Below are 11,429 nucleotides of genomic sequence, written 5' to 3' on the forward strand. Positions count from 1 at the left end.
GCTAGATTTACCAGGGTCATTCCCAAAAGATTCAGATTTTTCAAATATACCAAGAAACGGTTACATGCCAAATATACCTTAAAATATTTTCTTACCTTATCCAGGGAGAACGTTTTAGTGACAGCAAAGCCCCATCCAGCTTCAAAAGCTCTTCGAATCATTGAAGAACTAGTAGTGGGGGTCGCACTGGCAAGGCCAAAAGGATTTGGAAACTTCAGTCCAGCCATTTCTACACTGATGTCTACTAAATCGATAGGAGTATAGAAGAGTGGTAGTTCTGGAACAGCAGAAACTGCGACACCATGTAAGGACTGCAAAAAACAAAGAAAAACCACGGAATTTTTTGCTGATTCATTTTTATATAATTTATTATTAACCCTGATAAGGGAATAATTCATATATAATAACCCAAGGTTTAAGTATTCTATTGTGTGTTCAGACTTGCAAATCAGCAAAACATGCAAACACTTGCATATGTAACATCTTCTGTCCAAACAGCACTCATGCTGAAATACTCTGCCATGCTGGAAATAACTGAAGAATAATAATAATGAAACAGTTATTTCACACCCTGTACTGCTAACCCTGGTTCAGTTCAAAGGTTTGTTCAGCCATTCTGAACAGCCAGTTCTGTTCCCTACAGCAGCCAGCAGAAGTGAGATTAGAAAAAAACCCACCAGGGTATGCACAGGCAGACCCTTTCTAGTTTTCTTCCCAAGTGCCAATCTATAAAAAGTGTAGGGACTTGTGAAAAATGAGGGAAGGAATCCATGCGCAGGATCACTTACTCCTAACTCAACACATTTTTAACTCCTGCACCTTTTTTCCCCCCTTTTAAAGATTTTATCTAGCCTACACAATGGGATACATATCAATATATGCAAAACTATTATTGTTTTAATATTTAACTGTATTAATATGAATACTTTAAGGATGACATAAATTAGACTCTGATTTGGGATCAAAGAAGAACATACACATTATGGCTGTGACACCACAGTCACTTTTGTTTTCATTTTAAAGACAGCCTTTTCTCTGGAGAGTCAGCGAAAAGCTTTCAACGTAAACGTTGCATCTAATACTGTAAAAATTGTAGAGAGAAAATCTTTTTCCATGTAGGGATACTCAACAGCATCCTAATCAGGCAGTGGTAGGTAGAATTAAAATCTTTGCTCACTCAGATGGGTGACTCAATAAAATCACAAGGAAATAAAGCAGAAATTTCTAACACAGAGAAGCCCTACACAGTCTGTGTTCCGAATAAGTGCCAGCATAAAATCACAGCAGTTTCTTCTACCCTTAAAACGAAAATTTCTTCAGCAGGACAAAAAGAACCACTACTGGAGGTGTGAGGAAGATTTTCTGTAACAGTAAAAACCTCAGCCACTTCCAAATTGCTGCCTTTTAGGTTGGTTGGTTGTTGTGTTTTTTTAAAGGAACTTATTTACCTGATTTTTGCCTATGAAAACTAATAAGCGTGGATGCGATGAGGGGTTTTTTGTTTGGTTGGTTTGTTTGTTTTAGTGTCTTTTGTTTCCTAGGCTGGTTCAAAACCTGACAGTTCACGTCTGTTTTGTTTTGGGACTGCCTGGATTCATGTCTCAGATTCTGACCCCAGATCTTCGATTCCTTGGACAGAGAGGATACATTTGGGGGCCAAATTTTCGTATGGTTTAAAAGCACTGAAAGTAGTGGAATTGTCCAAGCCTAAATGATGCGAACCTGAATGCATCCTTAATGGTGAACATTTTGAGAAAAGCTAAGTTTTAAAGATCCCTAACACATGGGACCAAACTCCCTTCAGCATCACGACCTCTCCCAGCTAGGAGTTGCTGCAGCCTGACTTTATAAAAAGCCAGACATCCCCCATTTCATCCCTCCTGAGTGCTCGCTGCTTCCTGCACGTCATACTCCACAGGGCTGTTTTCCTGCACCAGAAGAATCTGAGTTCTTAGAAGACCAAACAGCCCAGCACTCTACATCTCAAAAGCTTTTTGTTAACTGACATATCAAAGAAGAATAAAAGAAAAGAAAAGAAAGAAAATTATAGTCTTTTGATTATTTTGGGTTTGATTTCAGCCCATTAACTTTTTTTTAGTCTTTCTTAAATAAAATTTCACCTGCAAAATGTTTGCAATGCCAAAACAGAACTTCCTGGATCACACGACTGAAATTAAAGCACTTCTTAAATGTTAGCACTTTTTGTCTCCTACATATCTGGAAGCGGGGAAATCTGCTGAAACCAAGACTGATATATTGAACTCTTATACTGAACTCTCTGATTTTGATTCTGTAAGAATGACAGCAAAGAAAGACTTATGGAAAGGGTTTTGGCCAATTCCAATATGTGCACATGTGAGTAATAAAACTAACTTTCTATTTTGAAAGCAGTTATTTGTTAATTCATTTGCTATCCAGAATTGTTCAAATATTCCCTGTGAATACATTTCAGCCTGTGGATCGCTCAAGAACTATTCATTGCTTGTACAACTGTAAATATTGATTGCTACAGCCAGATAGATGGACAGATTAAGTGCTTAATATGCAGTTTAAATTGGAATCATAGAATCATAGAATGGTTTAGGTTGGAAGGGACCTTGAAGATCATCTAGTTCCAACCCCCCCTGCCATAGGCAGGGACACCTCCCACTAGACCAGGTTGCTCAAAGCCCCATCCAGCCTTAAACACCTCCAGGGATGGGGCATCCACAGCTTCTCTGGGCAGCCTGTTCCAGTGCCTCACCACCCTCACAGTGAAAAATTTCTTCCTAATACCTAATCTGAATCTACCCCCTCCCGGTTTGACGTTCTTTCCCCCCGTCCTATCACTACATGCCTTTGTAAAAAGTCCTTCCCCAGCTTTCCTGTAGGCCCCCTTTAGATACTGGAAAGCTGCTATAAGGTCTCCCTGGAGCCTTCTCTTCTCCAGGCTGAACAACCCCAACTCTCTCAGCCTGTCTGAGAGACAATGACATTGTTTCTTTTCCCAAGCAGGACAATTTAATCTCTAAAACTTGTTCTCACCTACAATGAGTCTTGCTTGAAAGTGCTTCTTAACTAGAGACCCAAAATGAGCTTTCTGTGAAAAAGCAGAAAATAGATAAAATCCACCAGAGCAGTGAAAGATTTTTGAACCGGGTGGTTGAATACATCCCTGCAAAAATAGGCCTTGCCTCCTGCATGCCATCAGGCTAACTGATCATAACCAACTTTCCAAACCATATGCAAACAGGTCTACTCTTCCTGCCAAACTTCCATGACAAAGAGCAAAACCACAAACAATTCCACCCAGACACACTCAAGCTCCACAAGAAGTGCCTAACGGTTTGTTAATGATGAGGTGACCCAGGCCGAGGTAGCAGGAGGACAACAAAAAAAAGGTTTCAGTGGAATAAACCAAGTCTTTAAAAACGCACAGGGGCAGGATGCAGCTGAAGGTTCAGTAGCCAGTGGCTATACATCCTTGTAGATTTATCTCCCTCCTTCCTATCACTTCCCTTTTTGCTCTATTTATTTTTTGCTGGTTGTTCCTTTCAGCACAATGCTTATAAAAGAAATAAATTTACTAAGCCCTGATGTGTTGTTTTCTACAAAGCAAAACTTTTGGCAAACTAAAATGTTTTATAGCTTCCTGAAAGCGAAATCATCTTTATAATGAAGGATTTCCCTGACATTGCACAAACAAATAGGGAAAGCAAGCCTGCAGGCAAGGGTTTATTTATAATAACTCTTCCCTTGATTTTTAAAAATAGAGGACAAAGTCCTCTAATTTGTTGCCAACCAGCCGAGCTAACAATATTGCAGGTACTTACTGTTCCAGTCATGGCAATTTTTTGGATACTGGAATAGGGTGGTGAAAAATGCCCAGCACGTTGCATGCAGTGGCCCTGCCTTACTCTAACCAGGATATGCCTAGAGGCAAAAGCAGCACAGCCTGTAGTGCAGGGCTGAGAGACCGGAACTCAGCTTTAGACCTGATACAATTTGTGACATTCATTTGCTTTAGATGGAGAAAATTCTTAACCACAGCGATATGGTCTAACTCCATTTTCAGGCCTTTAACAAAGATAGACTGTGAAAATGAGTAGTTGTATTACTGTTATTTTTCACAGAGAGCGTTCTCTACAAATGCTACTGCCTGGAAGAGTTTTCCTGAATACTTTCATCTCATTCCTGCTTCCTCCATTTTTAAGTCTGACCTTAAAACATATCTTGTCTCCCTTGCACGTGCTTCTTCTATCCTCTCTCCGATTATCCATTCTTTAACTTTGTTAAATATGTTTAAACTTTGTTAAATATGTTTATTTTATTTCATACAGCCTCAAAACGGTTGTGGAAGGGATGTCTGGGGACTATCTAGTCCAACAACCTTGCTCAAAGTAGGGTCAACAGAGCAGGTTGCTCAAGGCTCTGAGTTGTTGTACAGAGATTTTCTAAGCTCCTTCATGGCTTTCTGTATCTGGAACAGACTGAAACATATTGCTTACTCAGTTGTAAGCAACTAAAATACCATGTTTCCTGTACTTGCATTTAGTCCACCTTTCTACAAATGGTGCTCTGTTACTCGTCTCCACGCTAGTGTTTCATGTGTCGGTCTATGTGAGCAAAGGGACATTCAATTTTTTTCCTTGGTCATTCTGAAAAAAAGCAGACAACATAACTAATGGCTCCAAAGAGAAGCTTCCTGGGAACCACCCATCTCTGGTATTGATTATGAAATAATGTACACTCATGCATGCTCGAGGAATATGTGAGAATGGTCAACCTTCGTAAAAGAATCAACAACTACACTCTTCAGATTCAAAGCCCATATATTTTTTGACAGCATAAAGAGAAAAATAGCAAGTATACAATACGGGTTCAAAATAACACAGTGATGTGCTCAAAATTCATATTGAACAGCATCTTAGTGAAGTGCAATTTATATCAGTTGGGATCCAGCCCTCCATTCTTTAAGTGTATCATGTACATTTCAGTCCAGCAAAAAAATAAAAGAAACAGTCCACACTGGGTAGATTACAGTAAAGAAAAAAATAGATTTAGATAAAAGAAAACTTATTGTGAACCAGAGAGGAAAAGTCACTTTTTGAGAGGGATTTTAGTGAGAAGATGATGGTAGCCTGATTGCCACATATGGGAAAACACTCCACAGGCAAATGTATGAATAGAGCATCAAGACTGGCGCAGTGGTCCAGGGAGAAAATACTGGAAGAATCGCGATGTGAGAGCTGTCTTTGCCATCAAGGCAGGCATAGAAAATTAGAAGTTAGGCCTGGATAATTGTGAATTAACCTGAATATAGCTATTATATTATTAAATCCCGTACACTGATCAAAAAGAATTGAATGGTAACCAAGGCACAGAAGAGAACAGCAGCCTATAATGCTTCTGCACAAGATCATAAAGTCACTGTTGGACAAAAGTGAGGGCCATTGCAATCCTTAAACGAAATAAATCGCCGAGATTATTTTACAGAATTTTTTACATCGTTCATGGAATAACAAAAAAGGTTGCATTGCGAATAGTAGATAGTTGCATGAATTGGGCTGAGTTTGTCTGTGTCTCTAATGACTTGCAAAGAATGGTTCTAGGAAGAATGACTACATTTTCTGACAGGTTCTACTACAACTATCCTTAGTTAGGCTTTGACTGGTCATGTTTATAGAAACTAACCTGACACAGCTGCAGGCAACAATTTGAGATGAACCTATGCTTCATATAGTGGGAGGAATAAGTTAAGAGGCAGGAGATATTTAGGCAACTAATCATGGCAAGTTTCCAGCATAAGAGCAGCCAAGAAGCTTCTGTAAATAACTCCCAGTTTTGAACATAAGGTATTTCTGCTGGGGAGTCCTTGAGTCTGGATCTCATGCTTCACTTGTCCATGTGCCAGAGCTTGCAATGACTGGAGTTTCAGGGCACATATCAGGCCCATCTGTTTGCTTAGCCTTTTGCCTGGAGTAGGTTGGGATACAAGCAGTGTGCCGTTCAAACAGCGCATTCTGCAAGAAGTCGGGATGGTGTTTTGAGTTTCTAGTCTTTGACATGGTCTTGGGTTGGTTGAGAAATCCTACGGAATAGCTTTCTTTTGCTAAAGGCTGACTGCATTATTTATAGATCCTGGTGCTGAGGTAGTTGGTAATTTTGGAAATGGCTACCCGTTCCTGTAACTAAAATTCAAATGAATAGATGGTATCAATGTATTTATTTAAAATTTAACATCTACTTGAATTCAGACACTGAGATCACAGGAAGGTTGCTCACCTTAGAATCTCACAGTAGAGAGAAAAGACGTAGTATGTAAGGGTATTTTTTCACTTGATATTGGAAGTTTCCAGAATACAGGTGCACAAAGGCATGCACACATGCACATACCTACCCCTATAAACATGAGGATAACACAATCCCTTCTAAACAACTTCTTTAAAAAACAAACTCTCCTCTAGTCACTAAAATTTCTACCAGGTCCAAACACTGGTGAAGTAAATTGCCAAATTACAGTGCACTGCACCACAGCAACCAGATTTTACAAGGGCTGCACATCCAAATAAATGCCCCTGGGCAACCCATTCATCTAACAGCTGGAAAGGTGACACTTGACATTTGGAAACTTTCCTGTGAAGATTGCTGTAAGGCTTTCCCATTAGCTTCCTGGTGAGACTGTAAGGTCGAATAAGCTGCCTTGAAACCTGCAAAGGGTAACGAAAATGCTCTAGTATCACCAGCCTGGCTTGATTTAAAATTCTAATTCTCAAGCCATGACTATTCAGATTTTTTTCCGAAGTATTAAAAAAAAAAGGAGGGGTTTCAAGTCATGCATGTATTCCTAGAGGTTTAAGAGGAAGGAGACAAAAAGGAGGAGATACTCCCCTCTCCCCCTATAACAGTTACCCAGATTCACTGTGCACTGAGAAATTAGGCAAGCAGGTCAGGGATTAAAGATGTTTCACACTCAGCATTTTCATAGGGTCTAAGAAGGCAGGACACAAACAGTGCTTTAGAACAAGTGAGAAAAAATATGTACAGATACTAACAACAAGCTTTCAGTTGAAGTATTTTTAGGAAGTGAAATCAGACCCCAACAGCATGAAATTGCACAAACATGCAATCAGAGAGGCTTTGAGCAGATGGATGGGGGAGAAAGACATCGAGCTGTTACAGGCCCAACTTCAGTTGTTCAAATCTCTTTTTGTGGGAGAATGAATCATGTATCATGTTTCTGAAAAGTTCCTTGCACTATGAACACACTCTTTGTCAGCTGGTTCTCCACACACAGGCTGTGTCTCCTGTCTCTGCAGGTTCCCCTGCAGCTCTACTAGACTTTGTGCTCTTTCCTTTACTAGAAAAATTAGGGCAGAGGTGCTCAGTCAGCGACACACAAGGAGCAGCGAAAGGGAACGTGCAGTTAGCAGGTTTTTCAAGTCTATATCCCTTAAACCCACATTTTCCAGGTAAATCCTCCTTTGCATTGTTTTCCCCTGTGCATTCTCGTGTCCAGGTTATCAGCCTCATCAGAGCAAGCTTTGGTTCTGGTGTAGATAATCAGAGTGCTCCGTAAACTGCTAGTACACTTGCGCCCTAAAAATACTAAAATTGTCTTTCCCAGGTAACAACACTGGCAGTATTTAATTTTTATTTTATACACTATTGAGCGATTTTTCTTTTTAATACTCAAGGGCTCACTTCTTTTCCCCAATTAACTAATTAGGACTTCTACTTGTACTGTGTATTGTGCAGGAAGGTTCGCTACCCTTGAGCAGAATTCAGAGCTCAGGCCAAGAAAACGTTGCTCGGATTTCAGTGTTAAGATAATACAAGAAAGCTGGGCTCAACTATCCAAGCTCAGGTATGTGATCCAAGTTGAATGAATCTATTGTGTTCAAATCACCAGATAATCTGGGTATTAGTTCCTCAAAACTTGTATTTTTAATCTAAACCACAATGAAATTATTTTAACAATCACAACAAAAGTATCTAAAAGCAGACAGAAATGGGAAAAAGTACTTTTAAAAAAATCACCTGTATGTATCTGTGCATGTACCAGGAAGCTTGTTTTCCATCGTTTACTGATTCCACTGTAGTGTTAGCAAGACCACCAATGTCACCCCCTGCAAAAACCCAGGGTTCACTTGTTTGCATAGTTTCCGGATCTACTTCGGGAAGACCCCATCTGTTAAACTTGATAGGTGCCATGGCCTCTTTAACTGTAATTAAAGTGAACGACAAATATGTTAATAGAAGAAGCAAAAAATTGTTGCTAAGATCTGTCAAATATACGCTGATAACAATTAGAAAAGCAGCTCCAAGTCCTAATTCTTTCACTTAAACGTGAATTCACAGTAGAAATGAAAAGTCCTTTTATATATATGAACGCTTTCATTGAGCTAGGGGAGATATGTAATTACTAACGGGACTCAGACAGAAGAACAACATGCATTATACGGAACAGCAGTTTGGCAGTATCAGAAAAGTAACCGGTTCCTGTGTGGCTGCAAAGCCAGACTTGCGTAAAAGAGAAATGTACACAAGCGTCACAAGAAGTGACTGACTCGACGCAGGCTCGGGAAATAATTGGTGCTAACGTTCTTCTGGTCACTCCCTGAGAATACACTGCATATCCCAGAAGCTGGGATTCACAAAGTCATTCTCACCAGCAGTATTAATTTCCCAGGCAAGAAGGCCAGCAATTCCGAAAATCCCATTAATGAAGCATATCAACAAAGGAAAAATGAATTTCCTTTTCCCTCCTCTTACCATGTCAACATGCTTTTCTCCTGAATAACCTACCATATACTCGCTTGTGTAACTTAATATGCAGCATATGATTTTTGAGGTTTAAAATGAAAAGAGAACATTTATGATACAATTTCTAGAAATTAATTTAGATCTCCAGAACTTACTTCCCACATTTATTAGCCCTCACAACAGAAATGATACTCTGCTACTTTTTGACAGGTCATTATTAAACCTGAATGAAAAATTTCAGAGGGAACATTTTCCCGCCAGGAAATGTTACACTATCAAAGCTTTGGCTTGACAAAGGGTGTTGGTTTTAAAGAAATTTAATTCTGAAAAAGATAAATTTCAATAAAGACAAAACCATTCTGACTTAATATTTAAACCAGAAAATCCTGAAAGTAAGGCTCACTTTGAAACTTGTTACATATATTAAGAATAAAACCATACAAACAATCAAAATGAAATGCTTAGATGAAGACAATATCTTTTGTATCTTTTTCACTGCAATTTCTGATGGTTTTTAGAGCATGCATTAGCATATCTTATTGTTTTCATGTTAGTAAACAGCACATATAGGCATTCTGCACACAAACTATTACTGTCCTTAAAAATAATGTAGACGTGAAAATAAAAAAAAAAATTTAATATTGCATGGCATTATACAAATGGCATTAAATACACACAAATCCTCATAAAAATAATCTTGCTCAATATTAATATGATTTTTATTACGCATTTTTAAATTATTTTATTATAAACAACAAGACACTTCAAAGTAGCTTCATGAAGAGAATCACTTTTTCAATAAATATTTTTAGCAAATGTTGATGGCATATATTGAAATGAGGGGATTTTATATAGTTTTGTCTACAGGAACTGAAGATCCTGAAATAAAAGGCAGTTTAAAATTGCAATGTCCCTCAGGGACATACCACTAGCAGATGCAGATTTCCAAGGTCAATTAAACTGATGTAGTTGTGCTGTCATATATGTAAAAGAGAAACCTGCCAGTTTAAGACAAGAATATTTCTCCCGTACAAGGGCAAAGCAATAGTATTGCCCTAGTGCACACCTGAGTATGCAGCAAGCTTCAAATGCATCTTTCTTGCACATCATTGTGATGGAATTTTCTTCCCAGGCTCTGTATCTCCCTTCACCTCCAAATCATATATTAGAAGTGTATTTCAGAGTGGGGGCTGTGTATAATCCGGTGCAAAATAAAAAACAGGAAGCAAGGTACAAACATTGTCACGTCCTTGTCCCACCTACGCTCTCTTCCTCACCCTTGGCGTACACAAATATCCAGAGGACTCAAATTCAAAGGGTTTTTTTTGCAACTGGTTCAGAAGCCAGCGTCACAGAAGACAGTTTGAAACTGAAAAAAATGTAGCAGGTTTTCATGCCAGGAGTATTTAATCTATCTTCAAGACCTATTGCTTGCACAATCCCTCCCACCCCGCATATACTTGTGGCTTAACATGGCAAAAATATTTGCGTAGTAACAGAATCAAAACCTTATGAACTGCTTTCCTTTAAAAATATTTAAATTACTGAAAAGATCACACCAAACACAACCTTCAGACTGAAACATTTTTCAGTCTGGAAAATGAGTTTTTTGGTTTGTTGGTTTGCGTTTGGGGTTTTTTTATTTCTTTCTTTTTTAAAAAAAGGAAAGTGCTTGTAATGGCTGATAGCAGTTTTATAAGAATGCTTCAGCAATATTTATAAATCAATACATTAACTTTCTCTTTATGTCTCAGACTGTCTATAGTTCAAGAAAGCTTTTGATCATCTTATGTTTGTCACATATGGGATAACTTACTGCGTGCAGTGGTACCATCTCAGCATGTGGTCCAGACAGTTCTTGCAAGCTAAATACGTACAGGCTTGTAAAGACATGTTTGAAAAAAACCCAGAGGAAAACTTGGTGCTGCAGGATTTGGTATTGGGGATTTAACAGATGACTTTTGTTTCTGATACAGGACTGAACCACAGTAAAAGTGTTAAAGGGCAACATGCTATCGGAGATGTAGTTTTTCAGAAGAAATGATGTAAAACTGGAAGTTCTGACTACTTATTTCATCTTGTGGAAAAATAGGGTATTACCTCTGTAATCCTGGAACTATTACATTTCTCAAATCTATCTTTGATTTGTTTTGTGCTAAAATAGCTGTCTGGACATAATTATACCAAAAGCTTCTGGATTGCAAAGACTGCCCAACATACCTTCACCAGAAACATCTCCCCAGGACCTGGGGATTTGTCTGCCTCATCAGTATTTTTAAAACTGGGAAAGAACATTTCCCTGGTGGCAAGGTCGACATAGTATCTAGCAGCTTTTTCTCTCTGTCTTTTTTATAATCTCCAAGATTTAGGTTAAATAAAAATTAGGGCATGGTTTAAAAGCATCTTATATAAAGAGTTCCTAACATCCTCTCAATTTGGATCTGGTACCCAGGGCAACCGCCAGTCTGAAGCGACCACCTCCTAGACCACCTGCAGAAAGAAGGGGAGAACTTTGGTCTTTACAAAGGGAAGTCCCTCCTGTGCCCCTGCAAGGGCTGAGAGACAGTCTAAGAGCCAAACCTGAGCTTGAAAGGAGGTGATCCCAACTATCAGTTCTCTGAACTGCTGTTTGACACTGAACAATAAGAAAACCAGACACCTAATGTTTTTGTTGGTGCGTGATT

The 11,429-nt window shown here is 38.9% G+C and overlaps 1 protein-coding gene across 1 annotated transcript in view; it reads right to left on the minus strand.

Annotated features, from left to right (window-relative positions):
- DPYD (dihydropyrimidine dehydrogenase) overlaps window positions 1-11,429 on the minus strand; it is a 359,045-nt gene that overhangs the window by 182,531 nt on the left and 165,085 nt on the right. Inside the window, exons 12-13 of the mRNA XM_009884907.1 lie at window positions 8,020-8,204; window positions 96-311 (exon numbers count right to left, since the gene is read on the minus strand). Coding sequence (XP_009883209.1) covers window positions 96-311; window positions 8,020-8,204 — 401 coding nt within the window. The remainder of the gene's footprint in view (window positions 1-95; window positions 312-8,019; window positions 8,205-11,429) is intronic.

Source organism: Charadrius vociferus, unplaced genomic scaffold (genome assembly GCF_000708025.1).
Source record: "Charadrius vociferus isolate BGI_N301 unplaced genomic scaffold, ASM70802v2 scaffold163, whole genome shotgun sequence".
NCBI lineage: Eukaryota > Metazoa > Chordata > Aves > Charadriiformes > Charadriidae > Charadrius > Charadrius vociferus.